Genomic DNA, 27,520 nt, shown 5'->3' with positions numbered 1-27,520 from the left:
TGACAGTAAAGCTCCACTGGCTTGTGAGCTTCCATACAGGTCTATCCGCTATTCTCGAAGGCTTAATTGAATTAATAGTATTAAAAAAATAACCTCCACCTGTGTCAATTCTGAGTAGGTCGGAGGACCAAAAATTTTAACAAACCTTTTTTTTTATTATTATTTTCCGGCTCCATAGTGAAGCAATGGAGGCATTTGTTTTTACTGTTCTTCCATAGATCTCTTGGAAAACTGAAGCCAAAGGAATCGGATCCACCAAGTGCCCTCCCAAAAGCGAATGTTAGGATACCCAATAAGTTAAACCAAAATTGTTCAGCATTTTAATCTTACACGCTAATGAAATCTTGAGTTCAGTGGCCAAGATTTTTGATGATGTAAAAAATTTTGAAAGACTCGTTTGGTTGACCAGAAGTAGAGAGGGAAAGAAACACTTTCTGAAAAGTGAAGAAAATACTTTAAGAAGAGAGAGAGTGAAAAAAATATTTTCTATGGAAAGTCACTTCCCACATTTCATGAAAAGTGGAAACTCATAGAAAAGAGACACTTTCTGAAAAGTGGTAGTATTTTTTTCTTTCCTAAAATAATCTTTTAAAATTTATAATTAAAATTTAATAAAATATCAATAGATGATTAGGATGAAATACTGAATAGTAATATAATCATATATTAATATTATCTTAATATTCATATAAATATAATATTAATATTTATTATATTTTAATATTATTTAAATATTTATATTAATATAATATTTTTATTAATATTAATATAATATTTATACTAATATAATATTATATTTATATCTATATTAATAAATTTATTATATTAAAATATTCATATTATGTTAATATAATATTAATATATTAGTATTATATTAATACAATAAATTATTATGATCTAATGTTATATTATAATATATTAATATTATATTTATATTAATATAAATATAATATTTATATTTATATTTATAATATTTATATTTATATTAATATATTATATTTATATTAATATAAATATAATATTTATATTTATATAAAGTTTATGAGTAAAAATATATGATTTTATATCTACTAAAGGTATGATAGATATTTTATATAGTTTTTCGAGGAAAATAGGTGTAACATAAGCTACTTTATAATAAGTCATCTTTCCATGATCAATCAAACATATCAAAATTCTGTTTTTAGAAAATAATCTTTTAGAAAGTTACTTTCCAAAAAATTACATCTTGAAAAGAAAAATTTTTCCCACAAATCAAATAAGTTCAAAGATTCTTCAAGTGAAAAAATAGACCCATGTTTTATGTATATCATCATTAGTTGTCACTTACCTTGCTGATACTTGCTTTAATTGTAGGTATCTATGATACGATGCCTGCTATTGCTATCCAAGAAGCAATATGGACTGCAGTTAGCATCGTGACTTGGTTGCCAACCTCAGGTGATGCAATTCTATGGGACACCATGGAACCCACAATATCGCTCGTGTATAGATCGAGATACTTTTTAATGCAAATACACCTAAAAAGGTGGCATAAGAAAGATAAATCATGCTGAGGAGAAACACCTGATATTTGTGATCTGCATCCAGCTCGTATTAAGGGCTTATTTGGATTCGTCCCATAAGATTTGGGCCAATTTACTTTGAAACTATTTCTAGATATTTTATAAATAGAGACCGGACCACCGTATAGTTTATAATCTTTCTGGGTGTATTGGTCTTGTTGGGTATAAAATACCCACAGTCGAAACCCACGGCGGAACCGCCATCAGCAAGTGCAGCTCCGTCCGGACTCCTACGGGAGCCGGGCTCCACCGACGGCATCAGCAAGTGCAGCTCCGCCCGGACTCCTACGGGAGCCGGGCTCCACCGCCATCAGCAAGCGCTGCTCCGCCCGGACTCCTACGGGAGCCGGGCTCCGCCGCCGACATCAAAACAGCTCCGCCCGGACTCCTACGGGAGCCGGGCTCCGCTCTCAACATCAATTGCTGGTAAGCTCAGTCCGGACTCTTACGAGAGCCGGACTTCACCCTTGACTTTGTTCGCAGTGCAGCTCCGCCCGGACTCCTACGGGAGCCGGGCTCCACCGCCATCAGCAAGCGCCGCTCCGCCCGGACTCCTACGGGAGCCGGGCTCCACCGCCATCAGCAAGCGCTGCTCCGCCCGGACTCCTACGGGAGCCGGGCTCCGCCGCCGACATCAAAACAGCTCCGCCCGGACTCCTACGGGAGCCGGGCTCCGCTCTCAATATCAATTGCTGGTAAGCTCAGTCCGGACTCTTACGAGAGCCGGACTTCACCCTTGACTTTGTTTGCAGCGCAGCTCCGCCCGGACTCCTACGGGAGCCGGGCTCCACCGACGACATCAGCAAGTGCAGCTCCGCCCGGACTCCTATGGGAGCCGGGCTCCGACGACATCAGCAAGTGCAGCTCCGCCCGGACTCCTACGGGAGCCGGGCTCCACCGCCATCAGCAAGCGCTGCTCCGCCCGGACTCCTACGGGAGCCGGGCTCCGCCGCCGACATCAAAACAGCTCCGCCCGGACTCCTGCGGGAGCCGGGCTCCGCTCTCAATATCAATTGCTGGTAAGCTCAGTCCGGACTCTTACGAGAGCCGGACTTCACCCTTGACTTTGTTTGCAGCGCAGCTCCGCCCGGACTCCTACGGGAGCCGGGCTCCACCGCCATCAGCAAGCGCTGCTCTGCCCGGACTCCTACGGGAGCCGGGCTCCACCGCCATCAGCAAGCGCTGCTCCGTCCGGACTCCTACGGGAGCCGGGCTCCGCCGCCGACATCAGAACAGCTCCGCCCGGACTCCTACGGGAGCCGGGCTCCGCTCACGACGGCTCCGACCATTGCCGAGCTTCAGTCGACAGATCCACGCCCCCTGACAGGCCCTCAAAACGGCCGCGACCCTGCTCCACCTCCTGTGGCGGACTCCGTACAGCTCCATTATCCCCCTGGCAGGCCGCAGTAACGGCCACGAACCTGCTCCACCTCCTGTGGCGGACTCCACACAGCTCCATTATCCCCCTGGCAGGCCACAGTAACGGCCACGAACCTGCTCCACCTCCTGCGACGGATACCACGCGATTCCCCTGACGACGGACGCTGCTCCACCCTTCATAACGGATTCCACGTGGCAAGTCGAGGTGATACCCACGTGTCCGCTCCATTATCTTTCGCAATCAATTCCCCTGACCATGGGCGGCCCACTACCAGGCAGTTACGCACGTCGCCATCAGTCCGTTGCCTCCCCCGCCTATAAAAGGGGGGACTCAGATACGTTATTTTTTAAGCTCATTTTTCTTATCTCAAAACTCTGCTAAATTCTTCGTTCGAGCACTCCATTCTTGTTGAGGCAGAGAACTGACTTGAGCGTCGGAGGGTCTTGCCGGAGCAACCCCACCTCCGGTTTAGACTTCCCTTGCAGGTCCCGGCGGCGACCGCGGCTTCCTCAACTCCAGCTTCTCCAGCGCAGGCGAATTTCTGCACCAACAGGATTGGCGCTAGAAGAAGGGACTTGTATCTTCGCAGCACCCTTGTTCTTGAAGGAGCGCTCAACGGAGCCACCTCCGGCCATCTCTCCGTCATTTACCCCTAATCCTCCCCCGCGAGACCGGCACCCGATGCCTCCGCGCAGGGCGTCCACCCGGCGGTCCACGGCCTCCGCGGCAAGATCTCAGGCTCCGGCCTCCCCTCCCGTTTCTCAGCCAGCTCCTCCTCCCCCTCCGGCGACGGCGGTCGGCGCGGAGCAGTTTGACTTGCTGGCGCAGCAGGTCAAGGGCCTCGTCGAGGCCGTACAGGCGATGCAGCAGCAGCCGCCGCAGGCGTCGGCGCATCCGGAAGGGGCATCTCCGGAATGCCAGAACCCGACGGTGGGGCGGGCCACCTGGGCTAGCCGCCCCGTCCTTCCCGAGAAGGCGAATCCAAGGGTGGAGAGCCCTCAGTCGGACCACGACTCCACCCCTGGGAGATCCCTGCCCCCGTTCTGCCAAAGGACCCTCGAGACTCGAAGTCGAGAGGATTTCCTGGACCGGAGGCTCCAGGAGATGAACCGGCGGATCGAAGAACTCCGCCATGCGCCTCCCGCTTACGGTGAGGATATCTGCACTGACCCTCCCTTCTCCTAAATGATTATGCAGGAACCGATCCCGCCGAATTTCAAGCTCCCCCTGTTTGAAAGCTACGACGGGACGTCGGACCCGGTGGACCACCTGGAGGCCTTCCGGACAATGATGCTGCTTCATGGTGCCCCCGACGCCATCTTATGCCGGGCTTTCCCGTCTACTTTGAAGGGAGCGGCAAGAAACTGGTACTCGGCACTGAAGCCGGGTACCATCTTCTCCTTCGACCAAATGAGCCACCAATTCGTGGCCCATTTTGTCAGCAGCCGACGTCCCCGAAAAGGTTCGGAGTCCCTCATCAACATCAAGCAGAGGGAAGGGGAGTCCATACGGGCCTACATCAACCGCTTCAACATCGCGGCGTTGGAGGTCTGGAACTTGGACCAGTCGGTTGCCATGGCCGCCCTGAAAGGTGGCCTTCAGAAGAATGACCTCTTGTACTCCCTGGAGAAGAAGTACCCCAGGGATTTTGCTGATCTGCTGGCTCGGGCTGAAGGATACGCCCGAGCGGAAGAGGCCTTCAAAATGAAGGATGAAGAGACTGCGAGGGAGCGCCAGGCGGGAGATTCTGGCAAGCCCGCAGTTGAGAAGAGGCCAAGGGAAGCCCGGCCTCGCTCCCGATCCCCTCCTGGGCACAAGCGCGCCCATACTCCACCCCGGGCACGCAGGCAGAGAAGCCCGGACAACAGGTTTCGGCGGGGTTCCCCTCCAGGGAAGTTCCGCAGCTACGCCCCCCTCAACGCCTCGAAGGTCCAGGTACTGATGGAGGTCAGGGAGCTGATCCCTAGGCCGGAGAGGATGCGCACGCACCCCGGGAAGCGCAACCCCAACAAGTTCTGCCTCTACCACCGCGACCACGGCCACGACACCGAAGAGTGCATCCAGCTCCAGGACGAGATCGAGGAGCTCATCCGGCGAGGTCGGCTCGACAGATTCATCCGCCGCAGGCCTGAGGGTAGAGGAGACCGGCCAAGAGCCCTCCCACCGCCCGAACCACAGAAGAGGGAGGAGCAGCCCGGAGACCGGCCTCCTATCGGGACCATCGACTCCATCGCCGGAGGGCCTCAAGGAGGAGCGGGAGAACTGTAAATGTATTGCTTACTGTTTCGTTTTGAATCTACTTTTCTTTCTAGCTAACGCACCCCTCCTGCTTAACACGGATGTATTATGACTGGATATGACCTCTCCAAAAAACAACGGCCGTGTCAGGAACAGGAGGAGAACCTCGTCCTGACATGAGCAAAGTCAAAGGCCCGGTTCTTTTAGACCGGATGGGGGGAGAGGCCTTACAACGCCCTAATGTGCCCCCACAGCCCTGTTAGGGACAGGAGGAAAACCTCGCCCTAACTTGAGCAAAGTCAAAGGCCCGGTTCTTTTAAACCGGATGGGGGGAGAGGCCTTACAACGCCCTAATGTGCCCCCACAGCCCTGTTAGGGACAGGAGGAAAACCTCGCCCTAACTTGAGCAATGTCGAAGGCCCGGTTCTTTTAAACCGGATGGGGGGAGAGGCCTTACAACGTCCTAATGTGCCCCCACAGCCCTGTTAGGGACAGGAGGAAAACCTCGCCCTAACTTGAGCAATGTCGAAGGCCCGGTTCTTTTAGACCGGAGGGGGGAGAGGCCTTACAGCGCCCTAACGCGCCCCCACAAGCCAGGCTGATGACGAGAACCTCGCCACCGGCCCAAGCAAAATGGAAGACCCGGACTCCTACGGGAGCCGGGTTCCGCCGCAAAGGTAGGCTCCACCCGGACTCCTACGGGAGTCGGGTTCCACCGCCAAGGTAAAGCTTCACCCGGACTCCTACGGGAGCCGGGCTCCGCCGCAAAGGTAAGCTTCACCCGGACTCCTACGGGAGCCGGGCTCCGCCGCAAAGGTAGGCTCCACCCGGACTCCTACGGGAGCCGGGTTCCACCGCCAAGGTAAAACTTCACCCGGACTCCTACGGGAGCCGGGTGCCGCCGCCAAGCAAGACTTCACCCGGACTCCTACGGGAGCCGGGTTCCGCCGCCAAGCAAGACTTCACCCGGACTCCTACGGGAGCCGGGTTCCGCCGCCAAGCCAGACTTCACCCGGACTCCTACGGGAGCCGGGTTCCGCCGCCAAGCCAGGCTTCACCCGGACTCCTACGGGAGCCAGGTTCCGTCGCCCGATAAGACTTAGCCCGGACTCCCACGGGAGCCGGGCTCTCATCGCCACTGCTACGACAGGGGTCAATGATGGTAGCAAGACTCGGCCGCGTAACAAGATCGGATGGAAGGAAGGAGCTCTCCCCCCCACGGCGACATCTACATCAAACAAGCCAAACGACAAGAAAGGTCCAACAATCGACATTATCAGTACTACACGTGAACAAGGTAACACAAAGCGCTCCTTTTTCCATTTTCAATATATACACTACAAAGCCAGAGCGGCCAGAAAAAGAAAAACAAAACGATAAAAAGAAAATAGCTACATAAAGACAAAGGGGCTCTAAGGGGGCCCTGCCTCCTCCGACCTTGAGTCGCCACCTGCATCCCTCAACCAGGACGGCCTCAGGCTCTCCACCGTTTCTTCTAGTTCTTCCTTCTTTCGCAGCACGTCCTGGAGCGCCTGACGAAGTCGCCGGACCTCAGCCTTCGCTTCCCGATGCCACTTCCGCAACACTTCAGACTCCGCCTCTGCGTCCGCGACGGCCTTCCGCTCAAGCCCCAGTTGAATTTTTACTTGTTGTAGCTCAGCTGTCTTCTCCCCAAAGGAGACAGAAATCCCTTCGACAGAGCCTCTCAGGGCTTGGAGCTCTTCGTTATCTTGGGCGTTAGCAAGCTGCGCCCTAGTAACCAACTGCCTCTGGAGATGGACTACCTCGTCCGCCGCTCGACGGAATCTCCCCTTGTACTCCTCTACCTGTCGGCGCCAGCTGGCCCGCTGCACATCGTGGCTCATCTCAGCATCTTGAAGCTGCTTCTGGAGGTCGGAAACTTTTTGTGACCATATCTGCTCATCCCGCGCTGTGAGTCGGGGTGAGTTCCCTTCCAGCTGGCCGATCCTCCTCTTGGCAGCCGACAGCTCCACTTTAAGGGCGCTGATCCTGGCCTCTTGAGCCCAAGTTCGATCACTAGCGCTCTTCTTACATTCCTCAAGCTCTTTTGTGAAGCTCGCCTTCCTCCGACTGTAGTCCATGATCGCCCTCACTTGGATACTCCTGAAGTGGGCGGCCTCGGCAGCGGCCTCGGAGTAGCATTTTTTCGCCTAGCGGAGCTCGCCCTCCGACTTTTTCAACTTCTTCGTCAAGTGGAGGACCTCCTTTTTGAGCCGCTGGATAGTCGACTTCAGCGGGACCCCCAGGGGCAGGGGGAGTGCTTCGGCGGGGCGCTGCCATTGGAAGAGGCAAGCGTCAAAGACCGATTCGTTACAAGAAGAAAGGCCGGAAAGAAGGAGCAGAGGGAGGAAAAAATCATCCACAAAAAGAAATTCGGCTTTATTAATTGATCTTGAAGACAAATGAAAAGGAAGCATGATAACAAAAGAAAGATACAAGGTCGGAGGTCTCAGACCTCGGGAGCGGGGGGTGGAGAGTTTGGCGCGGGGGGTGCAACTGCTGTGGCGGCGGGCGAAGGGCCGGCCTCGTCGTCGGACTCCTCCAAGAATTCGAGGCCAAGATCGGGATATCTGCTGGCCACCTTCTCCCGGCAAAGCTCAAACCCTTTGGTAAATGCCTCCAGGCCGAACTGGACGTTCAGCCCCCTCATCTCCGCGGAGGCCTTGAACTCCTCCACCGCAAGGGTCCTGGCCTCCGAGACCAGAATCGGAGTTTGCTCGGCCAGCTGGGCGACCTCGGCCTCCGCCTTCCTCACCGACTCCTCCAGGCTCTGTCTCTCCGCCTCCCGGGCTTGTCTCTCCTCCTCCCGGGCTTGTCTTTCCTCTTCCCGGTCCTGTCTCTCTCTCTCCAGGGCCTCCCGGAGGGCGGCCACCTCGGCCGTCTTCGCTTGAAGACGAACGACCTCGTCTTGGCAGCGCTCCTCCGCCCGGAGGAGATCCCTTCTCATGCGGCCCGACGCCTCGACATAGGCGAAGAGCTGGTGCCCGATCTACAAAGACAGATGGAGAATTACAACAAAGACCGAGGCAACTGTGCAAATAAAAATCCGCTTACCTCAAGAAAGGACCCCAAGGTGTCCCAAGCCCGCTGCTCGGGATCGGCGCGGTCGATCCTCTCCACGACATCGGACAGGATGCAACCATCGAGCAGCCGACAGATTAGAGCCTTGTCGTTGAAGGGATTCTCCGATCCCCCCTCGGAGCAGACGGACTCGTCTGCAGCGGCTCGGTGGCTGCTCGGCCTGCGGGCCACCGATTTTCTCCTCCTCCCCGCGGCAGGCGCCTCCGCGGGGCGAACCTCCGGAATTGGGACCCCAGTCGGTGGGCTCCCTGGGGGAGCCCGGGGGGCTGCTGGCTCGGCATCCGAAGGAATGTCGATCGCCGGGGTCGCCTGGACGGGCGCGGCCAGGCTCGTCTCCTCCACCCTGGCCCTCTTCGCCGAGCCGGAAGTCATCGCGCCCTTCCTTTTCTGGGCTCTCATGGCCTTGGCAAGCATCCGTGTGGCTTCGGCGTCCATTGCTAAAAAAAAAAAAAAAAAAAAAAAAAGGAGAGAAAGAAGAAGAAAAGAAGAAGGAAAAAGCAGCACCAGTCAGTCCAAAAAAAAAAAAAAAAAAAAAAAAAAAAAAAAAGAGAGAAAAGAAAAGAAGAAAGAGGAAAAAGGAGAGAGAAAGGAAGAGAGGGAAGAAGAAGACAAGAAAAGGAAAGATGTATACTTGCTGGATTTTGAGGGCTCAGGCCGATGTTGAAGAGAAGCGGCTCCCTCAGCAGGTTTGGAAGGGAAGGAGCGGGATAGCTCAGGAGCTTCTGGGCGGCCTGAAGGTCGTCCTCTCCTAGGCCAGGAGCCCGGCGGACGGAATCCCTCAGAGACCCCCAAGGGGGTAGGCCCAATTCCAGGGTCGGGCAGTAAACAAAGAGGAATTTCCCCTTCCAGTTGTGAATCGAAGAAGGGGCGCCCTTCAGCAACCCCTTCTTGCCGAACTGAGGGGAGAAGTACCACCAGTCCTTCGCTGAAGGATGGCGTTTGAAGGTGTAGAAATGTCTGAATAAGGAGAGGGATGGCTGGACCTCGGCTATGTGGCAGAGAGAGAGAAACCCTATTAAAAACCTAAAGGAATTCGGGGCAACAGAAGCAAGTGAAATATCTAAAAAGCGAAAGAAGGCGGCGACGAAGTTTGGGAGCGGAAGCCGAAGCCCGGCACGAAAGGCCTCCTGATACAGACAAAAGCGGCCGGGGGGGGGGGGCGCTGGCCCTATCAGAGGGGCCAGGTAGCTCCAGGTCGTACTCTGCAGGGACCCCGTATCGAGCTCTTATCAGGAGAAGTTCGTTCGGAGTCGACGAACACGAAATGGCGCCCGACGCGAAAACCGGGCGAGACCCTGCCCCGAGCGCGGGTTCATCCGCAGAAACGGGGGCCTGGGGGTTCGAAGCAGAAGAACTCCCAGAACTTACGGGGACGGAAGATTCAGAAGACATTTTTTCTCGGGGAAGAATCTAAAGGGCCCTAGAAAGGCAAATTGAGAGGGGAACGAAGCGCCAAAGGTCAACCCGGAGGAAGACACGAAGAGAATGAAAAGACGAAAGATCCCTAGGCGGTGAAAAGAAGGTGGGCACTAACCTATCTTGCTCTGAGGACCCGGGGGGCGAGAGACGGAAGGCGCCTACGGCTCGAAAGGGCGTTCGCAAGAGCAGACTCTCGGGGAGATGACGGACGCCAGCGAAAATCAAAAATGGAGTAGGACGCCTGAAGGGGGGAGGACGGGTTTAAATAGACCCTGGGATCCGGCGCCATAATGATCTCGAATCCCCCCAGGCCAGTCCGCGCTCGACACGTGTCCCACTCCCCATGGCAGACGGCTGAAGGCGGCTGGCGGTTGGCAGGGCCATAATTGCGCCGTACCTAGGCCAGCGTACCTGCGGGATCTTCGAAGCGTCCCCTCGTTCCGCCCCAATTCGAAAAGACTCCGGCACGCGCTCATTTAATGCCAAAATATCTGGGAGCGGCAGGGCGCGGGATTCGAAGGGACGGTTCCGGCTGTACTTCTGTGTACTTCCTTCGTTTGAAATTCAAAACTCGGATGTAGGGGGACTGGTGTTGGGTATAAAATACCCACAGCCGGAACCCACGGCGGAACCGCCATCAGCAAGCGCCGCTCCGCTCGGACTCCTACGGGAGCCGGGCTCCACCGCCATCAGCAAGCGCTGCTCCGCCCGGACTCCTACGGGAGCCGGGCTCCGCCGCCGACATCAAAACAGCTCCGCCCGGACTCCTGCGGGAGCCGGGCTCCGCTCTCAATATCAATTGCTGGTAAGCTCAGTCCGGACTCTTACGAGAGCCGGACTTCACCCTTGACTTTGTTTGCAGCGCAGCTCCGCCCGGACTCCTACGGGAGCCGGGCTCCACCGCCATCAGCAAGCGCTGCTCCGCCCGGACTCCTACGGGAGCCGGGCTCCACCGCCATCAGCAAGCGCTGCTCCGCCCGGACTCCTACGGGAGCCGGGCTCCGCCGCCGACATCAGAACAGCTCCGTCCGGACTCCTACGGGAGCCGGGCTCCGCTCACGACGGCTCCGACCATTGCCGAGCTTCAGTCGACAGATCCACGCCCCCTGACAGGCCCTCAAAACGTCCGCGACCCTGCTCCACCTCCTGTAGCGGACTCCGTACAGCTCCATTATCCCCCTGGCAGGCCGCAGTAACGGCCACGAACCTGCTCCACCTCCTGTGGCGGACTCCACACAGCTCCATTATCCCCCTGGCAGGCCACAGTAACGGCCACGAACCTGCTCCACCTCCTGCGACGGATACCACGCGATTCCCCTGACGACGGACGCTGCTCCACCCTTCATAACGGATTCCACGTGGCAAGTCGAGGTGATACCCACGTGTCCGCTCCATTATCTTTCGCAATCAATTCCCCTGACCATGGGCGGCCCACTACCAGGCAGTTACGCACGTCGCCATCAGTCCGTTGCCTCCCCCGCCTATAAAAGGGGGGACTCAGATACGTTATTTTTTAAGCTCATTTTTCTTATCTCAAAACTCTGCTAAATTCTCCGTTCGAGCACTCCATTCTTGTTGAGGCAGAGAACTGACTTGAGCGTCGGAGGGTCTTGCCGGAGCAACCCCACCTCCGATTTAGACTTCCCTTGCAGGTCCCGGCGGCGACCGCGGCTTCCTCAACTCCAGCTTCTCCGGCGCAGGCGAATTTCTGCACCAACAGGTCTAATCTACGAATTTTATAAAATTTTTAATTTAATTACATAAAAAAATCTAAACAAACTCTAAAATATTTTTGTTGCGAAATAGATACATGTAAATACTAGATTTAATTAGCGCCATCGTGGAAGAAATCACCATCCTTCCTTCTCAAAAGGAAAACAAGCTTATTCCTTCTAGGGATATTCGTTCAAATGGGATCAGAAATATTATCCAATAACAACATACATGTATGCTAATATTCTTAGAATATACTTTCTTTTCATGAGAATCGTGATAAAAATGAGTCAAACCGCTCGTGGGTTATTCGAGCTTAACTCGAGTTCAAGCTCAATTTGACTCGATTATTATCGAGCTCGAGTAACTCGAATAATTTTGTGGATCGAACTCGAACGATAAGATATTCGATTCGAAAACTTATGAGCTTATTCGAATTTATACATATCATTGATCTCTAATTTTATATATTTTTTATTGAATCGAACTCAAATTTGAATATTAAAATTCGATCCATCTTGAAGTAAATTTTGAATTTAAATATTTTAAATCGAGTTGAAGTTCAACTTTTAATTATTTGTTTCCGCTCGGCTCTGGCTGCACCAACATGGGAACAAGGAAGTATGTGTAGACCTACTGATAACACCGGAATGGCACCGATTAACTTACGCATGAACCCCAATTGAGGCGTTTCCCGCGTCATAGTGAGAGGGTGTCATCGTAGGTGCTAGAAATTCCAAGCATTTTAACGAGCCCATCGTTCACATGCTTCCGTGGTCATTTTGTTAACTTATGCCTGTCACGTGACCCATGGGGAATTGAATTCTGCAATCTATGTTTGCGTGACGCTGGGCATTCGGGGAACGTGATCTCGTCGATCAAGACGAGACCATGTCGAGGGAACGTTGCATTTCAGTTGATTATGCTACGTTCTTCTCTTAAACTTTGTTTTTTGTTTTTTTTTTTTTAACACTGTTATTAGTGATACAAAACACTCATGTGTTAAATGAGCAAGTTTATATATCATTTCTTTTCGAATAATTTCTTCTACATTATTACACCAAAGTTTATATTGACGTTATTACAATACTAACCTGTTAATATCAGGGCACCTTATCCGTTATTGAATGTATATTAGTAGTGTTCCACCAATTGTAACTTCCTATGAATAGAAATACCAAAAGTTTATGGTAGTAACTAGTATGTTAATTACTCAGATTTTTTGATGACAAAGTGTTCTATATGGTGGCAGAAGGATTCAAGTTATTTCTTTCGCAAGAAAGATTGTTGATCTTTTTTTGCAATATCATTTGTTGGATCATATCCTATATAACTCTTAGGTTGTGTTTGGTGCATTTTCAGATAGTAGTAATCTAGATTATTTAATAATCTAAATTATCAGTAATATAGATAGATTATCAGTAACGTTGATTATTGTGTTTGGTACATACAGATAATGTTGCAGTAAAATTACTAAAAATCTTGATTAACATATTGGGAATGACAATCGGATTATTGATAATATAACATCAATTTTTTAAAATATCTTTATTATTAGTTTAGCATTTTAAACTATTTATTTAATTTTTTAATGATAAAAATTATTATAAAAAAATATTTTTAATTAAATAATCAAATTATTTAATTTTTTATTATTTTAAATACTTATTATTATTATTATTATTATTATTATTTCTCTTTCCTTCTCCTTCCCCCACACGCGCACCCCTCACCCCCTCCCCCCCCACCTGCGGTAGTCCGGCACTACCCCCCAATCGTCGCGCCTCCGGCACCGCCCTCCAATTAATCGTGCCTCCTCCCACCCTCCTACACTATCTCGAGTACCTTCTGCACCCGCGTGACCGCCCTCTGCACCCTTTGCAGCTTCACCCCATTGTCGTCCCCTCTTCTTTCCTCCCTCGATCTCGGGAACCCGAGCCCCCACCCCTTGTGGCACCACCCCGAGCGCCTCCCGCACTACTAGCATCCCACACGACCGCCCCTTACACCCTCTGCGGCCCACCTCACCATTGTCCCCTCTCCTTCTCTCCCTAATAAAAATCACAGAGCACTCTGTGATTTATGGGGGTACCGATACGATTTCACCCACACCCCTTTCCTCTCCTTCATTGACGGATTTTATCAATGGTCTCGCGGGATTCGCCAACTGATCCTCTCGTCCGCCACTTGTGAGAGCCGCCAGGGCATTTCCAAGCTCGCACCCAATACCGTGTCATCTAGCTCCGCCGCCGGCTCTCGAAGACAATCCGTCATCTTTCGGATTTTGTTTGATTATTTTTTATGAGGATAATTACATCCAAAAATTTTATTATCAGATTATCAAAGTAGTAGTAATCTAAATAGCTATCCCTTCTCTTGGTAATCTAGATTACCTCCTGAGAGGTAATTTGGATTGTCAAGGCAATCTGAATTACTAACTCAAAAAGTATACCAAATATGGTAATCCAGATAACCATATTAAATTTTTAATAATCTAGATAGATTGTCAGCTATCAAATACAATCTTAAAGTGTTCTAAATTCTCTCGTTCATTAGCCAATCTAGAACTCAAAATAGCATTTATATGATCCATCGATAGATTTGCATGAGGGATGATGAATTATTCTTTTGCAAAAGATACAACTTCTATCCCTACCAGAAGCATTTCGCTTGTATATGACAAGCTTGAAAATCTAATTCTCTAAAATTAAAATGACCATATTTTCAAGCTTACGGTAATACAAATTCTAATCTAATTCTTTGACAATAATTATCACTTGTCTCTCTAAGTTGCACGAATGATCAACAATTGTGCTCTCCTTTCTGCTCCATTATTATGACGGGCAAAAAATCTAAATATATAAGTGCTGCAGAGAAAGGTTCCTACTGATTCAGTTTAGGAATTAGGTATAATAATCTTTAGCTGAATTCTATTTTTACTGACATTCATGATTTTAATAAATATCCGATATGTATATTGGAAGGCAGATAGTGTAGTAGATTGGATTGCATTATTTATCGCAGAGTATTTCGAAGATTGGATCCGGAGATAGAAATTTTTATCCGTCTGATCTGTAAAATATTTTGTATCTTGATTTGATGAATTATTCTCATTCTAAAATAGTATGACTATCCATTTGTATCTATCTATATATATATATATATATATATATATAAAGACTCCGCTGGATTCATTCGGAAAGAAAGGATTGGAGCGATATGCCCCAAAAATTAGATATACTATATTGGTGCAAATCGAATATGCATAGCAACCACTGGATCCTAACATTGAGGGCCTATCATTGCTTGGAATGATTTTGTCACAAAGCATGGGGGTGTTTCGATGCATGTCATGTCTTAAGATCTTGTCCCTCTAGAATGGAAGGTCATCATATCTTAAGTAACATATCAATTTGCCTCAGACTCGTACTTTAAAGTCTTTTGTTACCCGTCTATTACTAGTCTAATAATAAGACGTTACACAGCAAGAATCAGGAGGATGCGCTTTTTTTTTTTTTGGTTTAGCAAGTAGACTGATTTGTAGATCTTCTAAGGTCAGGAATGTCTCAAGATTAGGACATAGGGATTACAAAATTTTATGTTCTTATCAGAACTTCAACTTAAAAAAACTAGAAGTTACCAAACAATAAATACATTTTCTTAAAATATAATATATGCACATAAAATGCCAAAAAGCACATAGGCACATTTGACAAACATAAGACCAAAAAGCATTAATGATTGATGTATGGCTATTTCATAAACAAGTCACAAATGATTAATTACTGGCAAAAGAATTATGAACATCTTAAATATTTTTTTTTTTTCAACTTTTCAATTTGACCAACAATTACATCACATGAGCCATATGAAGTATATGAGTCAGTGAACAAACAAGATGGTTCCTCAAGGGATGCCATATCAATATGTAGTTGAAGAAGCCCCATATCAACTTAAAAAGAAAAAAAAGTGGATATAAAAATTTTTCTATATTTATGGATAAATTATATTTATATTTAATAATTTGAAAAATATATATTTATTTTTTTAGATTTATTTTTATTTTTTATCCAACATTTTAATTCATAATTCAACAAAATTTTAGTCAAATTGTTAATTTTAAATAAAACCTAAATATCACATAAAAAAATTAAAAATAATCAAGATAATCTAAAAAGACATAACAACCATATTAAGATAAAAAAAAATATGCTTATCTATCTTTCTACTCGAGGATAATTTTGATTTTTCATATGAAATAAATAATTTTATTAATGCTGTTAATGTACTTGGATGTAAATGTTGGTTTCATAAACTATTATGCATTAGTATAATAAACATAAACATCAGAAAAATTTTTATAATTTAATCAAAAAAATATTTTTAGAAAGTAAAAAAATTATTACTTTATTCCCACATAATCTTTCGAACTATAGAACTTTTCAAGAATAGCATTTTATAGACTAGTCCCAGAAATATTTTATATTTGTATATTAAACCCTGTCAGTTGTATTTGTATTGTAAGTTCTGAAATCTTTTAACTTATTATTTATATGTGCCTCAAGTTAATTAGATGATAATGGACTATTTCAACTTATATTCTCTTAGTGGTGTTAATTTCATGCTTTCAGATTTTTTTTTTCCTTTTCTGATTATCATACTTAGCCAACTCTTTAACTTGAACTTCATGTTTGGTTTCCCAATATTCAAGATATGAGCAAGAGGAGGGTGCAATAAGCAAGAAGAGGCTAATCTTAAGCCTTATTCGCCGTCAAGACAAGAATATTTTGCCTTCTACGGTCCCTTTAACGAAGGTTTGGCGAGGAAAACTAGTGAAAGGGCCGATTACATAATTAGACGGCTCTGCAGAGATTTTTGTATGGATATAAAAGAGATAGAAATTAGTTCATAGATATAGATACGGAAGATATCAGGGATTAATATGCAAAAAAAAAAAAAAACTTAAAAAAAGTTTATTAATTCTCAAATTAATCTTATTTTCACTCCGCTGACGAAACCCGCTACACGCACACGTCACCGTCATCTTTGCAAAGTACAACTGTCATGAGACAACCGGCAATTGCCGGTCACCACGGACCCCACAAACCCTATACAGAAGCCGTTATGGCAGTAGACCACGAAGTTGAAGGGCGTGAAAATAGAACCCAAGAAGACGGAGAGGAGAGGAGAGGAGAGGAGGGGGGCCTCGGTCGCCAGGGTTTTCTATTTAATGGCCTCCGCTTCCTCCCCTAATCCCCCACCATCCTCCTCTTCTTCGTACCATTAGACTCCGCCTTCTTTTTTTCTAACGAGAGGCACTCTCTCTCTCTCCCCTCGAAAAGGCTCCACGGATTTAGAGAGAGACAGAGAGGGTGGGAGGTCGTCACCGCTCATCCTTTCTCGTACTCGAGCTCCTCTCCTCCTCTGTTTCCTTATTTGCCTAATCCCATCACTGGTCTTTTCTCTTCTTCTTTCTTGGATTCTAATCCCCTCCCTTTTGCTCTCCTTTCAAGAAGTCATTTTATTGGATGATAGTGAGAAAGATTCAAAGATTTCTCGTGTAGTGCGTGTATGCACACTCCGAGAGGTTGTTTCCTAGATATTTACATAGAAACAGGGGAGAAGGAGAGAGATGAAGTACGTGTTGGTCACAGGGGGTGTGGTTAGTGGGCTGGGGAAAGGGGTGACAGCCAGCAGCATTGGAGTTGTCCTCAAGGCGTGCGGGCTGCGAGTGACCTCCATTAAGATCGGTAATCTTGCTTCCTCTTTGGATTTTTAGTGTCAGTGACTGTTCTTGTTCTTTTTTATATTTCCCCTTTTCTTTGAACAAGAAAGATAGGTTCTTCTCTTGCTTCTTGGGGTTATAGTGTTTTCAGCGAGTAATAAATTTTTTGTTTTATCAAGGAATCCACGAATGTGGTTCTTTTGTGGCTTGAAAGTTTTGTATTTTTATCTAGGAATCCGTGAAGCATTTTGGTGTTTCGTTTCTTAGTACATTGCAAGAAGTGGATATTTTTTCTTTTTCCGCTTATTTTTAATTTCATGCCCTTGGAGCTAATGGATAATATGTGTCTTTCTTTACTTTTTCTTCAAATTTATCTGTGCTTTTATGTACTTTGACACGTGCTTTTAATTTCTTTAGCAAAAGAATTATTTTGCTATTTTTGTTATTTAGGGAATTAAAAGATTGGATTTTTCTTCTACTAGGTTTCATGTCTTTCTTTAGTTTAACTTTTCTTTAATTTATCCGTGCTTCTAAACCTTTTATTTTACTTTTTTTTTGGTTAAAGTGGCACTGCAAAACCCTAATGAGTCCACGGCTTTGTCTTACTTTGAGTACTTCCCCTTTAGTCTCAAACTGTGACAGTTTGTTCTAGCAAAGCATTTTAGCTTTGCAAATTCCATTTTCACAAACTCGTTGCTTTCTTGAAGAAAATCTTAGGGTTTTTTAGTTACGTCCGCTCCTCTTTAACTTGAACAGAATTAGTTCAAGCTGAAGCAAAGGAAAGTGGAGATAGTGGAGCAAAATTAGAGCTTTTTATTTTCCCCATTTTTATCATTTTAATATGTTATATTTCTTCTGATAGAGATAGTGCAGAGGTGGATTGTCAAGTGTCATGTGGTTTAATTCTTGTTTTAGCTCAACGCTGGGTCATGGGGACCACCTTTTTTTATCCTTATTTGCTCATCTTGACTCAAGTGAAAGAGAAGGAGATTGAACTCAGCTCAGAGATGGCCAATTTTTGATTAACTCGTATTTTTCTCTTTCAATCACTTTCGCCTACAGTTTTATCCTTTCTTCTGTTCATAGCTTTAGGTTTTTGGAATTTAGTTTTATTCTGATGGATTGGGAAGCAGTTTTTATAATGTCGTCTCCACCCCTGTCCAGTAAATGTTTCTGTTATGGTGACTTGCTGAATGGTGACACATGATTTTATCATTGACATATACAGATCCATATCTGAACACTGATGCTGGCACAATGTCCCCATTTGAGCATGGGGAGGTGTTCGTTTTAGATGATGGAGGCGAGGTAAGGAAGTTCCGAGGATTGTATTCATTTTGGGCCTGTGCACTTTTAGGGTTTCTGAATATTGGCATCATTCTTGATTGCCCTTTCTGATCTTTTTTGTGTTTAGTTAAGCTCATCTGATGATATGGTGTATGATTTTCTTCAGTTGTCATAATCATGATTGATCATTTGTTTTGCTACACTTTCTAAAATATCTAATAACTATTGATCTTGCAATTTTTTTCCTCCCCATTTTGACTATCTTGTGGTAACTTAAACCTAACCTTGTTCTTTTGGCATGTTCATTTGATGTACAACAATTCATGGCAATCTCTAATTCATTTGCTCTCTTTCTACTTGGTGTGGAAAAAATTCCGAAATAGAACTTGTTATCTTTATAGGTTTGTTTATCAGCTAAGTGAAATTATTGAGCCTGACATGTTAGTTTTTTAGGTGGATCTGGATCTTGGAAACTATGAGCGGTTTTTGGATGTTAAATTAACTCGTGACAACAACATCACAACGGGGAAAATTTATCAGGTATTGAAATTATCAGCTCTGCTTCTTGAACTTGTACATAAAAATCTTGGTCAATTGTTTCAGATATTTGGTTTACCAGAAGATATCAAGGTTAAAATTAGCTTAAGGCATCTGTATATTCAGAATTCTCCAGTCTGGTATTTTACTTTCCTCACACATTTTCTTGAAGTTTCTCAGCTATTTCTTTGTGCTTTATGTAGTTTGTCATTGACAAGGAGAGAAGGGGAGATTATCTTGGGAAAACAGTTCAGGTATGCCTTAATTGTTAGGTCTATTATTCTGCTTTTATGTTTATTGGATCATTGAGGTAATATCCTTCCCCTCATTACTGTTTACTGGGTCCTGTAAAGGTTGTGCCCCACATTACTGATGCCATACAAGAGTGGATTGAACGTGTGGCTATGATACCTGTTGATGGCAAAGAGGGGCCAGCTGATGTTTGTGTCATAGAATTGGGTGGAACGATAGGTACCTTATTTGTTATTTTTAAAGAGAGCTGCTTTATTTCCTTTCATGTTGAAACATTTTGGTACCTTTTCAATAGTCTCTTAGGTGTGCTACGGCAATCACCATTGGCATAATAACAATGATATTTTTGATGCAGGGGATATTGAATCAATGCCATTTATTGAAGCTTTGTGTCAATTTTCTTACCGTGTAGGTGAGGTGATTATGCCCACACAGTGCTTTTTTTTTTTTTAAATAATAATAATAAATATAGACTTTCTTTGTGATTCTATCACAGAGTGATTTTTTGTCCTTGTGGCTCTTTGTTCAGGGCCTGGCAACTTTTGCCTAGTTCATGTCAGTCTTGTGCCAGTTTTAAATGTAGTAGGTGAACAGGTATGTAATTAAAATTTCTAACTTGATATTTACCTTAAGGAAATGTTTCTTGAATGAACTATTCTCTAAGAATCAGCAGAGATTGTGACTTTAACCTATTTTCTACATGTAGAAAACTAAGCCCACTCAGCATAGTGTTAGGGGGCTCAGAGGACTTGGGTTGACTCCAAATATTCTAGCTTGTCGTAGTGTGAAGGTCCACCCTAACTCCTTTTTCTCTCTACCCATAATTTTTAATCTTTTTTGGTGCTATTGGTGGTCTCTGATCAATGGGTTGAACTTCTCTGGCAGCCACTTGTTGAAAACGTGAAGGAAAAACTGTCAAAATTTTGTCATGTTCCGGTATTGTAGTACAACTGTATGATAGTTAATGTGCCATATTAGTAGGACATACATGAGGGTAATTTTATTAGCTTAGTTATGTTAATTCATGTAAAATTCATGTTGCAGGCAGCGAATATAGTTACCCTCTATGATGTCACAAACATTTGGCGCATTCCTTTGCTTTTAATGGTAGGTTAAATTGTCTTTCTAATACTGAAGTCATTGTTTTTACCCATTTGAGCTGCCTATGGGTAGTCCTTGCCAAGTCAATTTAATCAATCATTTGTTTTTTTTTTTTTTTGTTTTTGTTAGGACCAGAAGGCACATGAAGCTATTTTAAGAAGATTGGACCTTTTAGGGTTTGTCTGTTAACTTCAGCTACCCATTTTAAATAATCATATAATCTTGTGCTTTGCATGCATATTAATATCTATATTACTGTAGGTACTAGGTACTGTTACTTTCTTTTTTCTTTGGCAGCTGCATAACAATTTTGTCTCCATTCTATTCAGTATCGCTGGGGAGCCCAAGTTGGATGAGTGGGTGTCTAGGGCTGAAATCTGTGACACATTGCATGAACCTGTGGGTTTCAAGCACTTGACTTATTTTTAGTACTCGGACTGTATATAACTGTTGATTTGCATTATATTGATGCTTTTTTTGACCTACAGGTCAGAATTGCCATGGTTGGAAAATATACTGGTCTTCCTGATTCTTATCTTTCAGTATTGAAGGTAAATTTCTTCTCATCTGTCTCTCTGTGTGCTGTTTCTTCATTCATTTCCTTTTTCTGTAGGGCTTCTATTTGGATAAAAATATGTACACCTCACGTTGGTTCTGTTACAGTTGTCCAGATGTGGCATGCAGCCCAGTACCCTTTCACTTCCACCCCTACCTTATAACAATCACTGTAGGGATACAAAAACACTCTTGAACAACTGTTTTCTTGTCCATGCTTGTGGTTTAAAGTTTTTATTCTTTTCTTTAATATATCATGTTCTTCTTAATAGATATGTTTTGAGGTTTTGGGCGTTGTTTTTGAAACAGCCTATGCAGCTGCATATGCAGCCCCTGACCAACCTTCATAGGGTTTAGGCTGCATTTCCATGTGGATAGGCTGCTTTATAGGTTCAAAAGTGGCAAGCAAAAGTATAAGCCCCACATATGTAGCCATCTGCCTCCTTTTCATAATATTTTGTTATCTTTCCCTAATCCTTCACTGTTTCATGTCCTATTTTCTACTTTATCTATTTTTATGAGTATATCTATATTATATATCGTATGTAAATATACATATACAGATATACACATATACATATACATATACATACATATACACATATACGTATACATACATACATACATACATGTATAGACACACACACACACACACACACACATACACACACACAGATATAATATTGAAATCTTGAATTTGGACAGAAAATGTCTTTAAGTAGAAAACTGTTGATATTCTGTCAATCTTTCATCTCAGGATTCAATACTATAATGTTCTGCATTACCCAATATTAATAACCCTATGTTTTAAATGGCGTAATATGTCTTTAATGCTGTCTTTTGATCTCTTCTATATTTCTTTTAAAAGAAAAAAACTAGTTTAATGTATTATACTTAGAAATCAAAATTGTCATGTGTCTTTTCTTTTCTTTTCTTTTTTGCGGCGGCGGCAGTGGGAGCAGAAAGTAACAGAATGTCTCCTATTTGGCTTTGTATTATCTCATGCAAGGCTGTTAAGATGCCATCTCTTGGCTTTTTTATGTGAAAAACTAGATTTTCTGCATAAAAAATAGGGTTGGCAATCAAGGATAAGATATTTGGTCCATTGATAATATGTCTTTATTAAAATATGCACTACACTGCTTGCAAGGAGTTAATATGCTGCTTTATCTTAATTTGGTACCAACCATTGAATTTTGGGTGCTTGTCTATTGCTTTCACTTGGTATTGTTCTTGTTTTATGCAAAGTAGATGCTTAGTATAATGTTTAAAATGAAGGGCATGTTTCAGATTTTAAAGAACTCATGACTGCAAAAGTGAAATGTAAAAGTTTGAACACTATGCGATGCTGCTAGCCGACAAAGTAGTTCAAATATTCTGGAAGCCATATTGTACACATGGAATTTGCTGCTTTGCGAAGATGAGAGAATCAATGCATATTATGTTTAATTGCTGTCTTCCCATTTATTTTAACCTGAAATTTCTTGCTGGAAGGATTCTTGGATATTTTGAGGACATGGTTGATAATGAGTCGGAGTTGATTGTTTTTTGGGTTTTGTCAGCCATTAGTGCGAACTGGCTGTGAGCCTCAAACTTTAGTGTATACAGAAGTATCTAAAGTAGAAGCCTCAAACTTTTAGAACCATTTAACTTATGAATAATTTCATTTGTTTACTTGGATATGATGGAGTTTCAATTTGTGTTGCATCTTGTGATGTTTCTGTATGTACTGTAATGATGGATATGATGTTCTCAGATGATCTGAGTTTCCAAGTCGTAGCTATAGCCTCCATCAGTCCTTTTGATTGTAACCTGTTTCCAGGCTCTATTGCATGCTTCTATTGCTTGTCATCAGAAACTTGTAGTTGATTGGGTTCCTGCTAGCGACCTTGAAGATACAACTGAGAAAGAGGTTTATTGCTTTATTCAGTCCTTTTACCCTTAGATTTTTATCTTTCTCAACTTATAATATAGGATACATATTTCCTGTTTCTTGTGTATAGGCACCTAATCTTTATGAGAAGGCATGGAGTCTTTTGAAGGTGAGCTGCTCCTTTGCCTATGGTGCTAGTGTTTTATGGCAAAACCAGAATTCTAATGCTATCTTTCTATTTCCTTTTGCATTGTGCTTTATTATTTTCAATGTTTCTCTGGCAGTGGTCTAAATAGTATTTCATATCAGGGTGCAGATGGTATACTAGTTCCAGGTGGCTTTGGGGACAGGGGAGTGCAAGGGAAAATTCTTGCAGCAAAATATGCCCGAGAAAATAATATTCCATTTCTTGGCATATGCCTTGGAATGCAAATTGCTGTTATTGAGTTTGCACGTTCTATTCTCAACATGCAGGATGCGAACAGCACAGAGTTTGAACGAGACACAACAAGTCCATGCGTCATTTTTATGCCAGAGGTCAACTTGGTTTTTAAACTTTCTTCAAGATAACTCTTTTATATTTCAAAATGCATTTGATTATGATAAATTTTTCTATATCGTGATCTGGGAGTTGACATTTGCAGGGTTCAAAAACTCACATGGGGGGGACAATGCGACTTGGATTAAGGCGGACATTTTTCCATGTCACTGACTGCAAATCTGCAAAATTGTAAGGACTAAGATATCCTTTACAAATCTTAGCTTTTTTTACAATGCATGTTTGGGCAGTTGGGGTTAATCCCCCAGCTTTTGTAGGGGAAGAAAATAGAACAGAGAACTTGATTTGTATTTTTTTTTTTCCCTTTCTCTGGTAGGTATGGCAATGTGAATTATGTTGATGAACGGCATCGACATAGATATGAGGTCTGTTTTATGGTGTTGGTTTGTTTAACATTATATTGATTTTGTAATTACGTGATTGTCTGGTATATATCCGTTGTATCTGTTGACTTCTGTTCTAGTAATAAGAAAGGTTAAATTTCTCTTTCATGCTGAACTTCTTTTCTTTCTTTCTTTCTTTCTTTTTTTTGAGCATCACCACTATATATTGGAGCATCAGGTTTTTATATTGTCAATTTATATATCTATATACATTTATATTCTAATCCAGGTAAACCCTGATATGATCATGGAACTTGAAAGAGCTGGTCTTGCATTTGTAGGTAAAGATGAAACTGGAAGACGTATGGAGGTATGCATGTAAAATTATGCAATTGATTTTTCTTCCTACTTTTGTGGATGCCTTTTGCATTGCTGATTGATTTCTTTTGATCATTTTGATTCTTGCAGATTCTTGAGCTGCCTTTGCATCCATATTTTGTTGGAGTGCAATTTCATCCAGAGTTCAAGTCGCGACCTGGAAAACCCTCAGCTCCATTTTTAGGTAGTATGTCACTTTTTCTGGCACCCTAAAAATGATGAGATACAATGATCTTGATCCAATTTACTTCTATTGATGGAAACCGAAAAAAGACGCTAGGTTTCTTTTTATTGGAGCCAACTTATTTACTTTTTTATTTGTTTCCACATTTGAAACTCCTCTTTTATCTCTTTTAAGGTCAAGCATCAGAACGGTGCATGTTCTCTTGATTCTCTGTGATTTCATTTTTATGGGAAAATATCGACAGTCTCATTTTCCTTGACTTAAAACAGCAGTAACATGATAATTCGGAAAACATTTTAGCTCTCTGGGTACCTAAAAACCTAAACCTGGCACACAGGCAGTTATTTAGGTTGATATAAAATTACAATGTTGCATAATTTCAGTCTGTACTGATGTACATGTATTGACAATTGGGGTTGTTTTCTTCACCTTTGAATGTGGGTAGATCAAGTTTTTTTTTTTTTTTTTTTTAGCTAAAGGTGGGTAGATTAATCAAAAATCAATACAATGAAAAAAAAGGACTCACATTCCTGGATCTGTTTGCATAATATATAACACTGTTCTCCTTTTCTTATAATTTTTGACTTGTTTTGGCAAGCTATTTGCAAGCTGATTCCACTAGTCAGGATGCTACATGATTGATACCCAAGGTATATGCATTAGCATATCCCTAATTTCCTGCAGTAGCATTCTACATGTAGGTAGGACTCTTCTTGACAGGTTATGATTCTTGGACAAAGACCTTGAAAAATTAATCTCAATCTGAGTGCAACATATTCTTATATTTGATCACTATTTTATATATGCTTTGTTTTCCATGATGGGTATATAAACTCCAATTATTTGTTACTTGTTTATCATATGTAATTTTTCTACTAGGATGAATATCAATATATAGATATGCAAACATGTGGCACTTGAATTTTCTTTTTTGTAGTTGAGAGAATCCAATGCCTTGCACCTATTTTTGATGCTAGGACACAAATCTTTGTGGAGCATGAACAAATAAATGGTTGGATGAACCTCATTAATTATAATTTACAGTAGTGATGTAAAATCTGTTATTTTGAATGTGCTAAAACTAGAATCATTGAACCAGATAATCGATGTAATTTCTTTTCTTCATATTTATAAAATTAACCTTTAAAGAATTTGCTTTGTGTTGCAATGATGTTGTGTACCATGTATGGATGAGTACTCAACTCAAGATCTTTTAGTCTGGCCATGACTTAAAAGTTACTTTGTTCTTAGGCTCTAGTGGTCATCTTTATGTCCGTTGTTATCTTGTATGCTATGCGCATTGTTAATAGCTGTTGGATACGAGGATTTTGGATTTTGCTGTATTTTATTACGAGTCTCTAGAGGCTTGACATTTTATGTACATTGTGAAAATATTACTCGACTAGTGGAGCATTTTGAGTAATGTGCTTGCATAAATTGTACCAAGCTGTCATTGATAGATATTGAACTCAACCTTTCCTGCATATGTTGTGGCAGTGACGTTTATTTTATTTTTCCATTTGCATGCTTGTATTTGCTTGCATATCTTGTTCAAACTTTGGAGGTCCACGGTTTATTTACACCCAAAAGAAATGGGACATCGTAGGATGTCCTTGTTTACTTTTCATTTACAGTCCCTGCCTGACAAGTCTGCATTTTTACTCTTCAATAGGGCTTATAGCAGCCTCATGTGGGCAGTTGGATGCCTTGCTGCAAGGTACCACCCATTCTAACCAGCTACCTACCAAAAATACTCCAAGCAATTCTGTTTCAAAGCTGAATGCCTGCCAAATTGGGAATACCAAGAAGCCTGCAAAGAGCCTATTAGAAGGAAGCTTCTACTCCAATGGGCATGGCACGCATGTCTAACAAAACACTTGGTGTGGTTTTAGGACCTTTTGTTTTGTTGTTGGAGTTACGATTGCCAGTTTTATCTTTTGATTTGGCCTGTACAGTCAGTTGAGAAGGGAACATTTTTATACCTCTAGGGTCTGCTGCAGTTGTGGAGCTTGTTCCAAGGTTTTAACAAGGAACGGCCTATATATACTTTTGGGTGGGTTGAATTGGGTTGGACAGTAGTAGTATCTTTGTCTTTCCTTGATATATGAAAGTGACTTTGTTCTTGAACAGCACTTTTTTAGCTGAGCAAATGAAGGCGTGCTTTTAGCTTCATTTGGCATTGGGCGTATGGCATATATTATCCGGCCAAGACTGTAGCTTTCCAGAGCAAAGCAGGTAATTGGACTGTTGCTATAACCTTTATGGATGATATGATTGTGGCATGTCATTGTGGAGAATGTATTTGAGTCTTATGTTCATTATTTAGTTTTCTTTGCCCATATCTATTTAATATAACTTAATAAAAAGATAGTATATATACAAGCTGCATTAGCATAATGGCTGATAGCACGTCGCCCAGGCCTTGAGGTTCACTTCTGTGCAATGCAGCTATCAGAACCGGGGGTTCCTTTAAAATTAGAAGACCTACGGTGAAGTACCTCAGAGCTACTTCCTGGTTGGAAAGGAGTTGGAGGGAATGGCATATCAGGGCATAATGAACCACTAAAAATGTTAAATTGGAAACTGAACTCTTTATATATAGGTTTTGGTACTCTGGCTTCTTCGGGGAAATTTATCAATATTACACATTAGAAAATTCCCCAAAAATGTCTTAGTGTGTTACCCAAGAACCTTCAAGTTTCATTTTTTGTGTTTACTCTGGTTTATGCGGGATATGTTTGAGAATTCTGAAATGGTAAAACTACTTCAGTGTGGAAAAATTGTTTCCAGCAATTACACTGCCGAATGAATGTGCCATGATAACGTGTTGTGCAATATAACCATGTTTTTATTTTTTCTACCGCATGCAAAAGTAGATAATCTTGTAATTTGGTAGATCTGCTCTGGCTCTCATGAGTCGTAATACGTTGCTAGCTACTAGTGTAGATTCCATTTAACGCTAAAGGAAAATTATTATTTAAACTTTTGCTTTAATTTAATTATTCTTTGATTTCCAAGTCAAACGGTGATAATGGTCATCACGTATTTGATAATTATTGCAAGACTACTGGCAACAAAGAAGAATAGGTTGCAACTTTTATGGGAATTATAGATTCAAGTACTATCGCAGATGCGAATTGACTCGATGATGGTAAGAGAAAGAACTTTCTGAGCATGTAACTTAAATTCTTTGATTATATTATATTTACTAATTCTAATTATCGCACTTATGGATCAAAATGAGTTAGAAACTGACGGTCATCCAAAGACAGTGCAAGGATGATGCAGTTGTACGTGAAATAGAAATTGAAGCTTAAATGAAAGTAAA

At 43.4% G+C, this 27,520-nt stretch overlaps 1 protein-coding gene across 5 annotated transcripts; it reads left to right on the top strand.

The window, feature by feature from the left end:
• Positions 1 to 16,566: 16,566 nt before the first annotated feature.
• Positions 16,567 to 26,961, top strand: LOC105040684 (uncharacterized). Of its 5 annotated transcripts, XM_073254550.1 has the most exons (23): positions 16,567 to 17,168; positions 18,372 to 18,451; positions 18,884 to 18,970; positions 19,171 to 19,221; positions 19,321 to 19,438; positions 19,575 to 19,631; positions 19,749 to 19,813; positions 19,926 to 20,009; positions 20,105 to 20,155; positions 20,264 to 20,326; positions 20,450 to 20,496; positions 20,650 to 20,719; positions 20,809 to 20,871; positions 22,698 to 22,787; positions 22,879 to 22,917; positions 23,058 to 23,285; positions 23,393 to 23,478; positions 23,624 to 23,672; positions 23,920 to 24,000; positions 24,099 to 24,192; positions 25,865 to 26,245; positions 26,323 to 26,427; positions 26,641 to 26,961. In XM_073254550.1, exons 1-21 carry the CDS (start codon positions 17,051 to 17,053, stop codon positions 26,059 to 26,061), a joined length of 1,818 nt encoding a protein of 605 aa, XP_073110651.1. In that variant the 5' UTR covers positions 16,567 to 17,050; the 3' UTR covers positions 26,062 to 26,245; positions 26,323 to 26,427; positions 26,641 to 26,961. The 5 variants fall into 5 exon arrangements, with proteins under 5 accessions (XP_073110651.1, XP_073110654.1, XP_073110655.1 ...); XM_073254553.1 differs by lacking the exon at positions 25,865 to 26,245; XM_073254554.1 differs by lacking the exon at positions 25,865 to 26,245 and having other exon boundaries at positions 26,612 to 26,961.
• Positions 26,962 to 27,520: the final 559 nt, after the last annotated feature.

This window comes from Elaeis guineensis, chromosome 3, assembly GCF_000442705.2.
Source record: "Elaeis guineensis isolate ETL-2024a chromosome 3, EG11, whole genome shotgun sequence".
Classification (NCBI taxonomy): domain Eukaryota; kingdom Viridiplantae; phylum Streptophyta; class Magnoliopsida; order Arecales; family Arecaceae; genus Elaeis; species Elaeis guineensis.
Note: the sequence above shows the minus strand (reverse complement) of the source record. Positions and strands in the feature narration are given on the sequence as shown.

What these genes read in the sequence shown, in the direction of transcription:
- LOC105040684 (XM_073254550.1), top strand. Translation starts at nt 17,051, where the DNA reads ATGAAGTACGTGTTGGTCACAGGGGGTGTGGTTAGTGGGCTGGGGAAA. An exon ending in CAACGGGGAAAATTTATCAG is followed by an intron (nt 18,971 to 19,170) that starts GTATTGAAATTA and finishes TGCTTTATGTAG; the next exon opens with TTTGTCATTGACAAGGAGAG. An exon ending in TAGCTTGTCGTAGTGTGAAG is followed by an intron (nt 20,010 to 20,104) that starts GTCCACCCTAAC and finishes CTTCTCTGGCAG; the next exon opens with CCACTTGTTGAAAACGTGAA.